The sequence below is a fragment of the Mya arenaria genome, chromosome 15 (assembly GCF_026914265.1).
Source record: "Mya arenaria isolate MELC-2E11 chromosome 15, ASM2691426v1".
Classification (NCBI taxonomy): Eukaryota; Metazoa; Mollusca; class Bivalvia; order Myida; family Myidae; genus Mya; species Mya arenaria.
In genome coordinates this window covers 40,220,499-40,239,415 of record NC_069136.1, presented here as the reverse complement: position 1 = coordinate 40,239,415, position 18,917 = coordinate 40,220,499, and the positions used below count along the sequence as shown (strand labels likewise).

The 18,917-nt window shown below is 37.9% G+C and overlaps 1 protein-coding gene and 1 long non-coding RNA gene across 3 annotated transcripts in view; one reads left to right on the top strand and one right to left on the bottom strand.

The window, feature by feature from the left end:
• The first annotated feature begins 284 nt into the window (after window positions 1-284).
• Window positions 285-1,411, top strand: LOC128218686 (uncharacterized). The gene is made up of 2 exons (XR_008258426.1): window positions 285-491; window positions 897-1,411. It is a non-coding gene; the product is annotated as an uncharacterized LOC128218686 (long non-coding RNA).
• Window positions 1,412-6,812: 5,401 nt separating this feature from the next.
• Window positions 6,813-18,917, bottom strand: part of LOC128219844 (zinc finger CCCH domain-containing protein 13-like) — a 33,044-nt gene continuing 20,939 nt past the window's right edge. The window contains exons 16-25 of one of the 2 annotated variants that reach the window (XM_052927952.1): window positions 18,739-18,871; window positions 17,877-17,975; window positions 17,404-17,500; window positions 16,883-16,939; window positions 15,574-15,665; window positions 14,077-14,182; window positions 13,727-13,789; window positions 9,686-9,898; window positions 8,560-8,867; window positions 6,813-7,555 (exon numbers count right to left, since the gene is read on the bottom strand). In XM_052927952.1, coding sequence (XP_052783912.1) covers window positions 7,379-7,555; window positions 8,560-8,867; window positions 9,686-9,898; window positions 13,727-13,789; window positions 14,077-14,182; window positions 15,574-15,665; window positions 16,883-16,939; window positions 17,404-17,500; window positions 17,877-17,975; window positions 18,739-18,871 — 1,345 coding nt within the window. In that variant the 3' untranslated portion in view covers window positions 6,813-7,378. The remainder of the gene's footprint in view (window positions 7,556-8,559; window positions 8,868-9,685; window positions 9,899-13,726; window positions 13,790-14,076; window positions 14,183-15,573; window positions 15,666-16,882; window positions 16,940-17,403; window positions 17,501-17,876; window positions 17,976-18,738; window positions 18,872-18,917) is intronic. The other variant, XM_052927953.1, reaches the window with a different exon arrangement.

Genomic DNA, 18,917 nt, shown 5'->3' with positions numbered 1-18,917 from the left:
TTTCGTAATTGGTAAACATGAAACTCCAGTAAACATTGAGCTAAAATATTTGGCTACTAGGAACGTACCTGCAGTTTCCATTACATTACTTTTACGCGTGGTTGGTTGAATTAATATGAAATTATATTGAATTGCACGTATAGCCAATTTTAACTGGACTTTCACTTATATGGCAGATATTGACGTATTCATTGAACGTACCAATGAACCTGCCTGGCAATAACACTTCACTATCGGATCGGTCGTTGATAGGCGCAAGTGGAGCAATCATATGTGCACAGCGAGTCATTCTGAACTAGCCATGGCAGTAGTCGTGGTGTTTCTCTTTGTTGTGTTTTGCACTTGCATGCAAGGAAATTGTAAAACATTTGGGCATGATGGGTTTGAAAAACGTATTCTGATAGAAGATAACTACTACACCGTAATATCGCGACTGGATGCACTTGAAAGCGAAAACACCAAGCTTAAACAAGAAATAACTTCTCTTAAAGGTATGGTTGAGTATATTGAAACTTTTGATAAACATGTGTTAAAAGATATGAACTAGAAATGTTTCCAATTGACACTTATGATCCCTTATGTTGCCTTTTGGTGAGCCAGTTAAATAGACATTGAAAGAAAAAGGCCGCGAGCTGGGATGAACGTACTACAAAAACAATGAGACAAACAGTATGCTATTGCTGTAAGATTATAAAATTAACCAAACTGTTCTTTTGATTGTAAATAAACATGGTCTGGGTTGTTGAACAGTGTACGTTTTTGTACGTGTGTTGGTGGCAATCAATTTTCTTTTTTCCATACTCAACAAAGTTCCGTATTTCAAAACAAACTAGTGTTATTTCTTGGAATGATTAAAGCAATGTTGCGATAATTTATAGTCCAACTTCTTTTTTAAGGGACCGTGTCAAGTCTGATTTCACAACCAACAGTTGCGTTTATGGCCTACCTGACACATGACGTGAGTGGGCAACATCAACACATCATATTTGAAAATGTCAAATTGAACCTCTGAAACGCATACTACCCGAACCATGGCAACTTTCTGGCCCCGAGTAATGGGCTTAACGTATTTCATATAAATGCATGCTCGTTGAATCCGCATTTCATCACCCTTGATTTAAAAGTAAACGGTTCAAAGATTGGAAGCGTACTCGCGGGAGATCAAGATTTTTCAAGTTGCAGCTCGAACACGTTTTATGTTCATCTCAACATCGGAGACGACGTTTACGTGACACATGAAGCTGAAGGAGACCTTCTTCGTGAGAACAGTGCCTGGAGTGACCCTTCATTCTCCGGGGCGCTATTACATGCTGACAGCGTGGGAGTTAGAAGTAGTATATAGTTGTGAATTCTCAACATTGAATTAATAAGTGCGTTCTTAATACAATCAATAAAATGAAATTCGTCACAATGCTTGTTATTTGTATTCCTCTTCCTCCATTATCTCACCGCTCCAACCTCACACGGTGACGCCTGGTCTCATCCCTCTTCCTCAATATCTTTCCTCCTCCACCTCTTCTCGATAGCCGTTCTTTCTCTCCTCCCAAAACTCATCTTCCCATAAGGCTGCTCCTCTTCCTTCCTCCTCCACCTCCTCTCGATAGCCGTTCTCTCCCTCCTCCAAATACTCCTAAATCTCCCAATAAGGCTGCTCCTCTTCCTTCCTTCTCCACCTCCTCTCGATAGCCGTTCTCTCCCTCCTCCAAATACTCCTAAATCTCCCCATAAGGCTGCTTCTCTTCCTTCCTCCTCCACCTCCTCTCGATAGCCGTTCTCTCCCTCCTCCAAATACTCCTAAATTTCCCCATAAGGCTGCTCCTCTTCCTTCCTCCTCCAACTCCTCTGGATAGCCGTTCGCTCCCTCCTCCAAATACTCCTCAATCTCCCAATAAGGCTGCTCCTCTTCCTTCCTCCTCCACCTCCTCTCGATAGCCGTTCTCTCCCTCCTCCAAATACTCCTCAATCTCCCCATAAGGCTGCTCCTCTTCCTCCTCCACCTCCTCTCGATAGCCGTTCTCTCTCTCCCTCTCGATAGCCATTCTCTCCCTTCTCCAAATACTCCTCAATCTCCCCATAAGGCTACTCCTCTTCCTTCATTCTCCACCTCCTCTCGATAGCCGTTCTCTCCCTCCTCCAAATACTCCTAAATCTCCCCCTAAGGCTGTTCCTCGTCCTTCCTCCTTCACCTCTTCTCGATAGCCTTTCTCTGCCTCCTCCATCTCCTCATTATGCTGCTCCTCTCGCGCCGTTACATAGTTTTTTTTATATTTATTTAGCTAGCTTGGGAAGCGTTCGACACTTGAGTGTATTGGAATTCTCAATCAAATGCAGAAATAGTGGCATAGCGCATCGTTTTATGTCCGGTAAACCAATGTTGCCGATACAACACAAGGTTATTGTTAGCTAAATAACTTCAGCGAACACGTTGTATATTATATATAACCTTTTTGGGACGTGTTCGCCGAATAGAACGCCGTATTCGTTACATTATTATGCCACTTTGTTTTTTTCACGTGTATACATTATAGAGACAAATAACTATATTATCAAGTAAATGAAGTAAAATGTAATTCATAAACACATTTTCAAAACCAAATAACGCTAAATTGATAGATGTATACCTTTAAAATAAATCCGATTCTAAACTATTTAGGTCGTAGTTGTGTTCAACTTTAATCACGTGATAACAGGTAAATACACACGTGACATACATATGTGTTATATTTTCTTACTTTGTATGCTTCATTTTATTGGATCATCGTAGTCGGTCGACACTTGTTGACTTTGGTTTGGGGGTTAAGCCGCAACAAGCCAGAACTAGGTTATTCTTAGAACGATAACTACTTTATTTGTGATTCTGGGATATATGAACATGTGTTTGCGCCCATACTTTCCGGTATGTTGGAGGGCGCCAAAGTTCTAACACGATAGATCGACAAATATTGGCTCACCTACGACAATAAAGCATCTGGGCCCAATTTCTCGAAACTTCTTATTTCCCTTATAACAGGATTAAGCTAAGCTCATTTTTTTTGTCTTACAATAAATTTGAGCAATATTTACTTCTTAAAAGAGTATTTATATTTCAGATAGGAATTATCTTTATGATAATCACAATAAACCATTTTTCATTTATTAAAATCCAATTTAAGTATGCATTTTGAGTTATTGAAAAAAAGCTTCTTAAGCCTGTTAAGCTTAAGAAGTTTCGAGAAATTGGGGCCTGGTTTTCTGGTGGTGTGTTGGCGGGGCGACCATACAACACGCATGAATGAAAAATTAAGGGCGCTAACATGCTATGTTTTTGAGCGCCAGAACGGATGACATGTGAGTCGTGTTGTTGTTCTGACAAGGCGTAATGGCGCTCTCATTTCGTGACCAGAATAGCAAATATAAGGCGCCAAATGCAGTATATGTCCTTCTGTCGAGTTCTACCTGTTATCTTCAGTCTGAAAGTGAATATATACGCATATATAGGTTGTCCGGTTAGCGCAGTGGTTAGCGCACTCGCTTCTCACCTAGGCGACCCGGGTTCGATTCCCGGCTTGGGCGCATGTGAGTTTGGTTTGTGGTCACCAAGCCGGACAAGTGGGTTTTCTCCGGGTTCTCCGGTTTCCCCCACAACACAAGACCACACTCTCGCGTAAAATCGTGCCAACGAGAGTGATTAATATAATGTTGTAATAACTTGTTTCACAATCGTTGTAAAATAAATATGTTTAAACTAAACTAAACTAATATATACGCAATCTTCTTGCCAAAATACGTAATGACCTATGCAAATCGTACTTGAAGTTGTAAATGTAAAGAAAAGTCTTTGCGTCATTCGTGTTGGAGGCGTGATATAAATGTTTGTTTAATGTTATTTGGCTCGTTATTGTACACTTTTAAAAAAAAATATTTACAAAAATATCATAAAATTATCATTCGACTTTAATGTAAAAACTGTATAGTTGCATCCATTGTCTCAAGTCAAACTTCCGCACAATACAGGATTTTGTTCATGTAAAGTTTACAGTTATTGTTGTGATATACACAGTTACAATTTGTCTGTAACATTTAAAATTCACTTGTATATGCTGTAAAGATAACCAGACCAGTCTTTTGAACAGTGACACATAAAGATAGTGCGACGATCGAGGAGTGTAACGAGAATATATTTGGAATGATTGAAAATTGATAACCAGGCAGTCGGTCATTGCAAACTTGTAATGGCAGTCGTTCAGCTTGTTCTCTTTGTTGCGGTTGTCGCGTTATTAGGGACTAATCAGCCTGTTATATTCCAAAATGTCAAATTGAATCAGGGTAACGCATACAATCCACACCACGGCAACTTCCTCGCGCCATTGAACGGAACGTATATGTTCCAAATAAACGCATGCGCTCTTGATCCGCACTACGTTACCCTAGATTTAATAGCAAATAGTTCAAATACCGGAAGGGTAATTGCAGGTGACAGGTATTTAACAAGTTGCAGCTCTAACACGTTCTACGTACACCTGAAAACAGGGGATGATGTATACGTACAACAGGGAGCTGCAGGGGATGATGTATACGTACAACAGGGGGCTGCAGGGGATGATGTATACGTACAACAGGAAGCTGCAGGGGATGATGTATACGTACAACAGGGAGCTGCAGGGGATGATGTATACGTACAACAGGGAGCTGCAGGGGATTACCTTTATGAAAGTCGCTTCGGTGACCCGTCATTCTCTGGAACACTTTTGCATGCCGACACTTAATAAGGGTCCAGCACTTTGTGTAATGCGTGTAAAGCTTTGTGTCAGTATTAAATGTGTCCAAGTGGTTTCTGTTGTTGTTGCTGTTATGAAAATTGGTATTTAACAAGAGCTCCATGTCCTTTGCGGAGTAATGACGCTTCGTCGTTAACAGGAGCGTCATGTCCTGTATGGTGTAATGACGCTTAGTCGTAAAACACGAGCTCCGTGTCCTGAACGGTGTAATAACGCTTGGTCAACACGAGCGCCGTGTCCTGTACGGTGTAATGACGCTTGGTCGTTAACAGGAGCATCGTGTCCTGGCCGGTGTAATGACGCTTTGTAATTTGCAGGAGCATCATGTCCTGTATGGTGTAATGACGCTTTGTAATTTGCAGGAGCATCATGTCCTGTATGGTGTAATGACGTTTGGTCGTTAAAATGAGCATCGTGTCCTGGCCGGTGTAATGACGCTTGGTCGTTAACAGGAGCATCGTGTCCTGGCCGGTGTAATGACGCTTTGTAATTTTCAGGAGCATCATGTCCTGAATGGTGTAATGACGCTTTGTAATTTGCAGGAGCATCATGTCCTATATGGTGTAACACGAGCGCCGTGTCCTGTACGGTGTAATGAGGCTTGGTCGTCAACACGAGCGCCGTGTCCTGTACGGTGTAATGACGCTTGGTCGTCAACACGAGCGCCGTGTCCTTAACGGTGTAATGACGCTTGGTCGTCAACAGGAGCGCCGTGTCCTGAACGGTGTAATGACGCTTGGTCGTCAACACGAGCGCCGTGTCCTGTACGGTGTAATGACGCTTGGTCGTTAACACGAGCGCCGTGTCCTGTACGGTGTAATGACGCTTGGTCGTCAACACGAGCGCCGTGTCCTGTACGGTGTAATGACGCTTGGTCGTCAACACGAGCGCCGTGTCCTGTACGGTGTAATGACGTTTCGTGATCAACACGAGCGCCGTGTCCTGTACGGTGTAATGACGCTTGGTCGTCAACACGAGCGCCGTGTTCTTAACGGTGTAATGACGCTTGGTCTTAACATGAGCGCCATGTTCTTAACGGTGTAATGACGCTTGGTCGTTAACACGAGCGCCGTGTCCTTAACGGTGTAATGACGCTTGGTCGTCAACACGAGCGCCATGTCCTGTACGGTGTAATGACGCTTGGCAGTACAGGAAAGTATGAACATTAAGTAAACGTTAACAGTTTAAGTCGAATACATGCATCCATGGTAACAAAACCAGACCGTTGCGTGTAGATTGAAACGCTGGCGATTTCTCTGTAGTTATTTCACTTGCTATTAGTGTGCGTAGTCGTTGAGAAGATGTGTACCAAGTACGATAATACAATGAATCTGTCGACGACAATAACTCGATAGCTTTTCATCTAACAAATTAATAAAACTCGGGTGAGTTGCCTGCTTTGTCTATTGCAAAATATGTACCAATCTTGAATGTGTTTGATTTATAGTAAACCAAAGGTTAAAGTGTTAGTACAACGCTGCCGCCTACAACGAAGTCAACGACACAAATCTGAGGCAATACCTCGAGTGTTTCTTCGGAAAACAGACGATATAAAAATTATTCCATATACTAATTGCACAAAGAAAATCTTATCAATTAAAATTGACAATAAAACTAAAGTAACACTTGACGCTGGGCACAATTTTGTTTACATCCACGATAAAGAATGAACACACTGATTGAAATGGGATCTGGTCATTTCGTAACCTTTCCATTTCGTAACCGCTGAAACTTGGTTATTTCGTAACCATTCTGTTAGTTAATTCGTAACCGTCAGGAAGTCAATTGGTCATATGGTAACCATCAGTAAACGAGGTGATAAATGGTATAATTAGCACCTCATTAAGTGTATTGTTGTGAACATTGAAATGTTGAGTATTCTCGTTGTAATGTTCATAAATGCCGCTCTAATAATTACTGTAGTGAGTGTTTAGTTCCTTTTTCTTGATTATTTTTATGTTTGTGTATCTCAAACTTTTTAAAACTTTTTTTAGATATGTTCACTGCAAAACTTAGCGAACGGAACGTTAGGGAAGCAACATTAGGAAAGCGTCACAGGATTTCACAGTTTATTAAGCTTTCTTCACAATGAACACAATAATTTTAATAATAAAAGCTTAAAGAACCTTGTTACAAAAATTCAATCATCTGAGATGATAGTATTCTGATGTTACAGGCATTCAATAACACTAATAGAAGATGCATACATCTATATTCAGCAAAAACACTGTTATAGGTTGTCTGTAGATGACATCCAATTGCATTTTGTCCAAGAACATCTCATACCATATGATACAGGCATTGCTTGTGTGGATACGTCAAATACTAAACATGAAGGCCACCTTTGAAAGACTGGCAACAGGTCTTCAGTGTTCATAGACGCAGCTAACAAATAAGCAAACATGATGAATGACACAATGCTCCAAGAGCAAGTGAAAGAATGATTATGGTTTGTCACTGAGCATTTTACTATTAAAAGACCATGTGTAGAACTTCCCTGTGGTGTCCAAGTCCTAAATAAGAGTAATCTTGGTGGACAACAGGAGAATTGTCACTGTGCTGTATAATTGTCACACAGTAAAAGGCAAGTTTTGTGTATGTTTCCCCACAGTATGTGAGCTTCATGGACAGGCAATGGGTGTGGGCGAGTGATTCCCGAGTGTGTGATCACCAGGCGTGTCAGGAACCTGTTTCTCCACCGTGTCAGGGTGTCTGGCCTGTCGGAGCAACTGTACACTCTGTCTGAATAGTTCTATGTCCATATCCTGGCTAGTGAACAGCTGGCTCACATCCAGCACCTGGGTGTATAGGAGACAGAATAAGACATGAGTGATGGGTCGGACTTATACAAGGTAATGGGACAACTACATAGTTCAATGCAAATGTGGAAACTTAGCAGCAATTCGGAAAAAAATGACTCTTTCATTGCCATCTTAAAAAAAGCTTAAAATGTTCACTTACAAGGTACAAAAATCTTTATTTAAAGTTGGGTATATGATAACAGGAAATATATTAAAAGCTATATGAGCTATTTTCTTCTTCACAATTCATTTACATGTAGTTGTACCAACTAAATCTTACAGGAGAGAGAATATTTTACTAGTTTTTAAATCTAAGACAAGATCAATATGTGAAACACAATTGGGATTTGTCCGATAGCTAGCCATTAGTATAATTATACATGTAATGTATATTGTATATGTTGAATGAAATGTTTGCTTAAAATCCCATTCATCTTAACAAACTCTTTAAATAGGTGCTCTACATATATGTGTATACATCTTTATAACAAATTACAAAACGAGTATCACAACAGAGGCTGAGAACTGAAATTGGGTAAGAGTGTTGAAGTGGCATGCACTCGCACACTCACAAAATATCAGTGAAAACTGGGAATTGCGCGTTGAGTTTTAAGGTAATTGCAAAATTTTGCGAGTGAAAACTCTCGAATAAAAGCAAACTTTTAATTTGCTTTCTCTCTATTTCTAATTAACACACACAACATCAATGCCTTCAATTCACTCATGTTAAATAACCCACAAAAGAACAGATATCAATTGTTTATTAAAATGACAAAAAATTGCATTTTTTCTTGAAGCGTTAGGAACGCTTTTAGCTATAAAACATTGGTTTTTGAACGTAAATATGATAAACTGCAACCTGATCTTTTGTCAGCAGTCTTATATCACTGGTATCTAGACATTAACGCAAAAATTGGCTCATTCAAAGACAAAAACTAAAAAAATTGTCAAAACGATAAATTTGTGGGAATACATCTTTAACTGGACAGATAACTCAATACCTTATCAGCCTTGCAGAGTTGTCTTCTCATTTCTAGGTCCCTGCGTGCACACAGCGCTCGACGGTATGACCCGATGTTGGACATCAGGGATCTACGCTCTCTCAGTTTCTGTAGTGCTGAAGAATGGAGCATGGCAACATCACTGAGGAAATTAAAGTCTTTATCCTCTGGGTTGATCGTTTCCTCTGTCACTGGTGATTTTTCTACAGTCTTTGATTCTATTGGCTTTGTGGGATCTTCGCTAGTAATCTCCTGTTTGATTTCTGTTTCTTTTTCTGCGGTTGGAGGACTGTCTTCTGGTTCTTTGACTGAAATACAAACAGGTTTGTAAATTGTAGTAACGAAAGAATATCAGGATGTCGAAAGAATATCAGGAAAGAATATCAGGATGTCGTACTTATTTTCTTTTTGATACACAAACTCTTATCCTTAAAAGTTTCCATGAGATAATATTTTTATTATTGAAAACTTCCAACAGTTAATACTCTAGTCAAGGCATGCATTACACAAACAGGGAAAAAATCTTTTTCAAATCAATAGGTTTTAAGATGCACTCTTATCCCCACATAAGATTTACCCCAATTAATACTATTGTTTTAATATTCCAAAAAGGATGAATAAAAGTCGAAAACTATGGTTCTTATAAAGGATACTGAGTTAAATTTGAAAGAAATGTGCATGAAACATGGTAATTCTATCTTATGAGACTATAGTAGATCACATTAAATCTTTTAGCATTCACCAATCATTTGATATTTTTGCGTTTGCAGCTATTAAATACACTGTTACAATCTTGTTATCAGTAATTAATATTTTCCATAAATGCATTATTTAGTAATTAGTTAAACGTTTATCACTCAAAGTGTATGTTTGTTATACAAGTGTATGTATTGATTGAGAATAAGAGTGTCACTTTAACATAAAAGCGATCTATCACTAGGATTTTATTGCTTTATATGTCATTTCAAATCTCTTCAAAGTTCACAAATTCTCAAATAATACTTAAAGATTAAGTGGTTACTGTGCATAATAGTTATCAAAGACAAAGGGAAATGGTGACAATACTAAATTGGTTTGTCACAATTGTACACATCATAAATACCTCTCAAAATCCATTTAATCTTACCGCTGTCCTCTTTCTTGCTGTCCTCTTTCTCGTGTTGTCTGCACGTCTCCAGCACCTGCTTATACACCTCCTCTCCTGCGTATGCCCGTGACACGCCCATCCTCGCGAATAATGCCCCCGGCTTAAACCGCTGCAGGGCTGAGCCAGTCTGTAGCACTGGGCGTTCATCACGGGCCAGGCTTGACCAGTCAATCTGCAGGGCATCCACAGCCGCTGAAATTTTGTTGACATTTCTGATGTGAAAAGAGAAAATCTGGTCAATTATGATAATGCTTGCTGATACACAATAGGAGTTTTAGCCCTTCCTGTGTTGTTGTTATTTTTGTGAAAATAAGTAAGTGACATACTATTATAGTTTAATTTGTTCTAAATGCAGCAATGACATCCTACTTTGGCCCTAAAATGCTGTCATGTGACACTTATACATGTATATAATTATGAATTAACAAATGGAGGGCTCAGAGCTAGGCTGTTGTAACCCAATACATCAAGTGGCAACATCTGACTGTTTCTTTTTTTAGTTAAGAAGGGGTATAACTCAACAACAATTAAGGACAGAGCCATGGGCCTTGCAGTAAACTAATTTTAAGTAATGACCCAGGAAAAAGATTTGCACAATAATGATGCAGACATTTTTTTTTCGTAAAAAAAACCAACAGACAAGATAAAAATAAAAGGTTATGTCAGTCTTGATCGCAGCCCTTTGAAAGCCAGATTGTTGTTAGATTGCCAGCATGTACCTTTTGTCCATTTGATAAATTAATCATGACAGAACAAGAAATTACACATAGCTAGATGCCAGACGGTACCAGGTCATATTCAAATATAGAAGGTTTGGTGCCCTAAGGCATTAAACAAAAGATAGATAATTTTATGGTACACATGGATGAGTAAACATTTCTTTATTGAACAATTACTGTTATTTGATTCCTGTTAAGTGTGAGAAACGAGCAATGGAAGAGTTTTCACAACAAACAGTATTTTCATATCCCTCTTGGTGCTTGGTGTAACTTATATTCTATTTCATTATCTGTTTTCAGTTGCTATACTGACAGAGTGCCACTTTAATCAATGGTAACAAAAAAAAAGATATCTGAAATAAAGTATAAGTCTTATTCAATTCAAAACAATGAAGAAGTAATGTCAAATTTCATATACATTTTACACAATTACTGGACACAAATTGGCAATCATGGAAGTCTACATATTCCCTCTCTCAGAAGTAGTGTTCAAAGCATAAATACACTTTATAAAAAGCATTAAATTCCCAAACGTTGCTGAGTGACTCAGAAAATCAAGCTACAGATAACGTGTGTTAGTGCATAAAAATGCAATGAATTTATAAACTTCACGTTTTTGAAACCCTTTGTATTGAATGTTATTTACGAGTGCACAAGGTAATAAATAATTCATTGAATCTGGCTGTAGCCCAGCATTTAGGAAATTTTCCTTTGAAGAACAGGTACCGGGTATATTTTATATTCTTTAGGGGAGGTCTCTACATCTGATCACCTATTCCAGTTTAGCCCCTTTGCTTCCATCAACAAAATTGAAACCAACAATTTGGGTCATTTCAAACAAAATCAGACCAAGAACATTGATTGAAATGATTTAGTTTGGTTTATATAAACAATATTTGGATATCTATCATTCTTCTTGAGTAACATCCTCTTTTGAAAAAGATCTTGCAGTAAAGTACGCTACAAAATCAAACCTTATCTTAAGAGCTGGCCCCAATTTCACAAACAAGTTGAATTCCCTTATAGCAGGATTAAGCTAAGCATAATATATGTGCTTTGGTATAATTATTCTGATACTCTCATTTTGAAGTGATTTTTAAGACTAGTAAAGGATTTTTTTTCATGACAATTATTTATTATACATGTTGTAAAATAAACTTTAATAAAGCATTTTTTCTGTATGAAATTTAAGCTTATTTGGCTTAAACTTGGTCGAACCATTGGGTCCTGAACCTGAATTGTCTGAATCTGGAAAGAACCATTTAGATCAGGGGAGAGAAGGGGCTGTGTTAATTGGAGGAATAAGATAAAGTATCTGTAATGAAAGCAAAGAGGAGTAAATGTCTCCTTTGAAGCAGTACCTAAAAGAGGATCACTAGATCACTAACAACAACACTGTGAAGACAAAGACTCCTTTGAAGCAGTGCCTAAAAGTGGATCACTAGATCACTCACGAGAGCTCGGTGGAGTTAGTCTCCTTTGAAGCAGTGCCTAAAAGTGGATCACTAGATCACTCACAAGAGCTCTGTGGAGTTAGTCTCCTTTGAAGCAGTGCCTAAAAGTGGATCACTAGATCACTCACAAGAGCACTGTGTAGTTAAAGTCTCCTTTGAAGCAGTGCCTAAAAGTGGATCACTAGATCACTAACAAGATCACTGTGGAGTAAGTCTCCTTTGAAGAAGTGCCTAAAAGTGGATCACTAGATCACTAACAACAGCACTGTGGAGTGAGTCTCCTCTGAAGCAGTGCCTAAAAGTGGATCACTAGATCACTCACAAGAGCACTGTGTAGTTAAAGTCTCCTTTGAAGCAGTGCCTAAAAGTGGATCACTAGATCACTAACAAGATCACTGTGGAGTAAGTCTCCTCTGAAGCAGTGCCTAAAAGTGATTCACTAGATCACTAACAACAGCACTGTGGAGTGAGTCTCCTTCGGAGCAGTGCCTAAGTGGTTCATTAAATCACTACCAAGAGCACTGTGAAGTGAACTGAATGCTTGTTTGAGATTTTTCAGTCAAACAAGGGAAATAACTTGACATATCTTAAAGTCTGAGTTATGCGTACTAAGAATCTGTCACTTTAATGTGAAAATATGGAATGTTTTTGTTCAGTTACGACAATGTTCAAGGTTTTGTACAACAATGCTGACCACATCAATGTCATGTGACAATACCTCAACTTCATTTCTTCAAATACAGACAAGCTACAATGTTAAATCTATTTCCTTTGAAGCAGTTCCTACAAGTGAACGTTTAGATGACTTATATATTATGTTAGAATTTACAACAATTAATTAAAAGATTAGCCATACCTCCTTATGAAATTAAAAAAATGTTTCAGATCATAAATAAGACTGTTGATACTAGTTAACACTTTTGAAAAGCTTAAGAAAAGCTAGAAAAATGTGCCGTAACAAAATAACAAAATCAGAAAGTACCGTTGATTACAAAACCTCTGAGGGTATTAACAATATCTATGATAGTAATACAAGAAGCAACAAGAGGAAACTGTATGGAAATAAGTCTGGTCCAAAAGTTTGCATTTGCCTTAATACCCGTGTTGTTTTCCTTCATCAACAAACCATGGAGGCTGTTTCATTTCAAATCCTAGGACCAATTAATCAACCAACCATGGAGGCTGTTTCATTTCAAATCCTAGGACCAATTAATCAACCAACCATGGAGGCTGTTTCATTTCAAATCCTAGGACCAATTAATCAACCAACCATGGAGGCTGTTTCATTTCAAATCCTAGGACCAATTAATCAACCAACCATGGAGACTGTTTCATTTCAAATCCTAGGACCAATTAATCAACCAACCATGGAGGCTGTTTCATTTCAAATCCTAGGACCTATTAATCAACCAACCATGGAGGCTGTTTCATTTCAAATCCTAGGACCAATTAATCAACCAACCATGGAGGCTGTTTCATTTCAAATCCTAGGACCAATTAATCAACCAACCATGGGGGCTGTTTCATTTCAAATCCTAGGACCAATTAATCAACCAACCATGGAGGCTGTTTCATTTCAAATCCTAGAATTAATTAATCAACCAACCATGGGAGCTGTTTCTTTTCATATCCTAGGACCAATTAATCAACCAACCATGGGGGCTGTTTAATTTCAAATCCTAGGACCAATTTTGTACCTAAATAAAGTGTTATTGAACAGTTGGTTTACAAAATCAGTCCAAGGATTCCTAATGAAGTGGCCCCCAGGAGTAAAAACTTATACTGCAACTTTTGAACCACACGTAATGCCAACCAAGAAAGTGCAGTATAAGTGTATGGATTCTCACCCAACTTCACGCGGTCGACAAGCCCGACTTCATCTGAAGATATAGACTCTAGCTCCTCAGGTTCTGAGTTGGAAAACACATGTTAATGCTTTGAAAGGGGTAATTGTACTTTAAAATTGGCATATTGAGAAGAAGTCCATTTTAGAAGAAAAATTAAACTTTACTTAAACATTACAAAACTCTTTTGACACAGACAGGTTAAGTAAATTGAAACAAAATAAAGTACTTGAAACACAAAACATTTTCATTTGGCTAAGTTTGCGATTGCTGATAAAAAATAATTATAATATTTGTACTCTGTAAAAATAATTTCACTGCAAGAAACAAAGTGTATTTTTTGCTGTATTTACCCCCTTCCCCGTCCCCTGCCTGCTTGCCCTCCTCCTGACCCTCCACTGTTGGGCTGTCAGTGGGGCTTCCCTTCACATCACCATCAACATCAGGCTTCTTAGGCGACTGTAAACAGAAGTTGAAATACTTAACCTAAACATGATGTTATACATGCCATAGGATATCAAACATTTCATGAGTACGGTATTACATAACTTTACAAACATGACTTGTGTACCCCTCCTAATGGCAGCAAATTAGTCCTTTAAGGTTACAGCCAACACTCCTTCCAAATTTGAGGATAAAAGGTACAGCTATTAACCACTTCTAAATGCTGATATAGAAGTTGATGGTTTATAATTTCCAGTTAAACAATGTATGCTGCCCTGAAAGCAGAGAATTGGTTAAATAAATAATATTAAGTTGTGAATATTGGCAGTGCAAGTGACACAGATATACAACGGTATGGTAACCAAAATATCAATAATAATTTCACAACGGTCAATTTCTTGCAACTTTCAAAAAAAAAAAATTTAACATCTAATTATTCTATTTTTTTTTAAATACTAAGACTGGTCGATCTGGTTTCCTTGAACTATCATCTACAGTAAGGATGATGAGTTCATGACCAACCACTCCGCAAAGTTGGAGGACTGTAGGTCTAGGTGTCATCTTTATATTGATTTAAATATGTTGTTGTGTTCAAAGTCACTTTGACCTTGACCTTCTGAACATATTGAATTATACAAATGAGAAAGTCACTGTGACCTTGACCTTCTGAGCATATTGAATTATACACATGAGAAAGTCGCTGTGACCTTGACCTTCTGAGCAAATTGAATTATACGCATGAGGAAGTCACTGTGACCTTGACCTTCTGAGTGTATTGATTTGAACGCATCAGAGAGGTAATGATATGTGAAGGTCTTTTATTAGCTTAGTTTCAAAATGTTGTACAGAGGTCAGAGTAGGAGGGTTCACCTTGGAATTTAGTTTGAAGAATACTGACATGAAAGAACTATTTTCAAGCACTCTAAGCATCAATATTCAGTTGAATTAATATGACAACCGTTAACCAAATATCCATGTACATTTGTTTATACACCCCTAGTCTTCAATTTCTCATTCCTGATCTCCTGGCACCAATTGCTCAAAACTACTTAAATCCCTTATATTTACAGGATTGCTAATTTTGTGTTTCAATAATTTGCCTAATGTTTTCTTCTTCAAAAGTTTTTTAAACTTCCAATAGCAATTACCTTTAAGATAATTACAATTAACTACTTTTTATTCATCAAAATCAATTTGAAGTATGTGTTTGGGCAAATTGAAATTAGCTACTTAAGACTGTATAGCTTATGAAATTTAGAGAAATGGGGGCCATAAGCATTTGCCATTACTGGGTTAACCACAGTTGCTATGTAGAACTGGGTGTACTAGAGTTTGCCTAAGTATGCCCCTGATTATCATGAGCATTCTATCCAGCACTTTGCCCACAGCCCCTATTGGTATCTCACATTTTCTCCTGGCCTGTTGAGGATATCATCATCAGAGTCCTCGTCTGACCAATCACTGAAGTTGGGGTCAATGTTGTCCAGGTTGCCTCCATCTGGAACAGAGACACAGTGGTATTAAACTTTGGTACCTGCCCTGTATAGTAGTCTAACACATGTGACAATAGTGTTTTACAGTCTTTTATAATCAATGATCCAGGTTCTTATCATTGGTAGAACAGATACACAGATATAAAACCTTGAAATAACTCCGCAATAAAGTATCATGCATATACATTTCTTTTTATGCAGCTAAAGAAAAAGAATGACATAGAATAGAAATGTATAGAAAGGATCAAGTTCAATATCAATATATACTATCTCTCTTCAAAATGACCTCTCAATCTTTTTAAAAAAAAGGGTGGTTTCAACACGGACACATGGGAGACAACTTAAGTGGGCTTGAACTGAACTTTGTACATACAAATAGCCAGCTAATAATCGCTAAATAAACTGAGAATGCTAAGCTAAATACACAAAGATAACAATGTACAAGTTATGGAATTTTCTTATTGATTCAGTGCAAGCTGTTTAAGACTCATCATGCTGGAAACCAGCTGGGCCAAGGTAACAGTCACATGTCTAGTAGTGACTAATAGCATATACAGCTATACACATCAAATCTTTGATTGAGATTGGCAGTTGGAGTCTTGAGTCAGATCAAAGACTTGTGACTGTAACATTGAGTTCAGTCTCCGTCAGAACACATACTGTATCTTAGATTACAAATCATATTTATCATAGTTCAGTCTCCGTCAGAACACATACTGTATCTTAGATTACAAATCATATTTATCATAGTTCAGTCTCCGTCAGAACACATACTGTATCTTAGATTACAAATCATATTTATCATAGTTCAGTCTCCGTCAGAACACATACTGTATGTTAGATTACAAATCATATTTATCATAGTTCAGTCTCCGTCAGAACACATACTGTATGTTAGATTACAAATCATATTTATCATAGTTCAGTCTCCGTCAGAACACATACTGTATCTTAGATTACAAATCATATTTATCATAGTTCAGTCTCCGTCAGAACACATACTGTATGTTAGATTACAAATCATATTTATCATAGTTCAGTCTCCGTCAGAACACATACTGTATCTTAGATTACAATTCATATTTATCATATTTTTGATATACAACTTTTCACATGATGTGATCAATGACTTGAGTGATAACTTTGTAAATAATATTGTCTTTATAACTATACAGAAACAACCTATATAATAATATTTATGCCAAAAGTAAATCAGTCCTACCTTCCCTGTCAGAGCCGACTGTATCCTTGATCACAAAGCCCGCTAACTGACCTTCTCCTGAAACATGTTATAGGATGTACACACTTCTATGATTGTAACTGTGCTATGATACAATTCTGCCCAATAAACATGTAAAAAAATATTCGGGATATTATTGCGCTTTTTTAATTGGGAAATTAGTGGCCACGCAGCTATTAATTGTGGTGAGAGGCGGATTCCTATGCAACTTAACAACTCTCATGCACCAATGAGCACCCTGCCTTTCAGGAAGCTATCCAGTCTTTGTCTCTTTGTTAGAGGGGATTCCTATACAACTAGATCATTCTCACTCACAAATGAACACCCTGCCTTATGCTATCCAGCCTCTGCCTCTTGGTGAGAGGGGAATTCCTATTCAACTAGACCACTCACACTCACAAATGAACACCCTGCCTTCTGGGCAGCTATCCAGACTCTGTCTCTTGGTGAGAGGAGAATTCCTATGCAACTAAATCACTCTCACTCACCAATAAACAACCTACCTTCTGAGAAACTATCCAGCCTCTGTCTCTTGCTGTCCTTGCTATCCCGGGAATGTGACCTTGACCTTGACCTCTTCTTCTCCCGACCCTCCACATCCTAGATATAGGAAGTCAATACATAACTGTGAGAGTATACAACTAATGAGAAAAAAATAAAGTGAGAGTGACAACAGGAAAGTGCTGTAGATGCAACAACAGCGGTACATTACTCTGTGTGTGTGTGTGTGTGTGTGTGTGTGTGCGTGTGTGTGTGTGCATGCGTGTGTGTAAGAATGGGTGTGTTCTGTGGGGAAATCAGGTACAAATGATAATTTTTATATTCTAGGAAATCAGGTTTTATTATTTAAGCTAAAATACATTTTATTACTGCCAAATTCACATAAATTTTATCATGATGCCTAACAAATAGAATAAAACATTTTAAAATGATCCTTTTTCCTCAACTAAAGCTCTGTAATTCCAATGTGTCTTACACTTCCTTTTAGCGGTTTCCTGTTCTCACGTTTCTCCTCATCTTTCCGTGATTTTCGTGTCCTTGACCTGCGTGACCTCTCGCTACCACACACACTGCCCTGAATTACAAGGCAAAGGGTTATTAAGGATAACTGCATTAAAGCCGGATTTATCATTTTGACAAATGCTATTTTTAGCAGGATGTATGTTTATAGAGGAAAATGTGTATGCTGCTGACCCATATACACCACAAGCCTAGCTTTTGACCTAAGATATTCATAATGTTCCTATTAAATTTTATGCTTAGAAATATTGTGATAAGCTTCTTGAAGATTGGATAAACACTCTTTTATTTATGAAAGGAAAAGGAAACTTTTACACAACTTTTGTCTTATTATATTACCTAGCGACCTAGTTTTTGTTCTGAGAAGACTGGTCTTAAATATCATGTAGAAAAATAAGTTTCATGAACATCAGATGAAAACTATTGTATTTGGGACATGAAAAAAATAAATCATTTTATGACACCCGAATAAATGCCTATTTATGCGTCTGCCTGTATTTTGGGCTAATCTATAGCCCTAATTTTTTTCATAAATAATCAGCGCAAAAATGAACAATGACATGTGCAATCTCTCACTACCACACAAACTGCCCTGAATAACTTTTCTTTTTTTTGGACAGTTTTTGTGGAGTTAAGCCGACGTGACGCCATAATAATAACATGAATCAGTAATGTACATTAGAACATGGTAGTTTTTCTCATTATAACATTTAGCAAAGTTTCTAATTTGAATAAAATTAATAATAAATTCCTTGCAGAAATAAAGGGTTCAAGCCAAGTTTTATAAGGACAGGGTTCCACTTTCCCTGTCTGTGTACCTTCTCGCTGTGTTTGTCTATATCTGGTTCCCGTTGTGACTTCTTGCTGAGTGTGGACAATGCCGGGGAACTGTCCCTAGGCTTCTTCACTGACGGAGAACGAGACTTAGTCCGTGACCGCTCCTTCCTTTTCCTGTCAGGATCCGTATAATATAACATTCATTACATTCATATATACC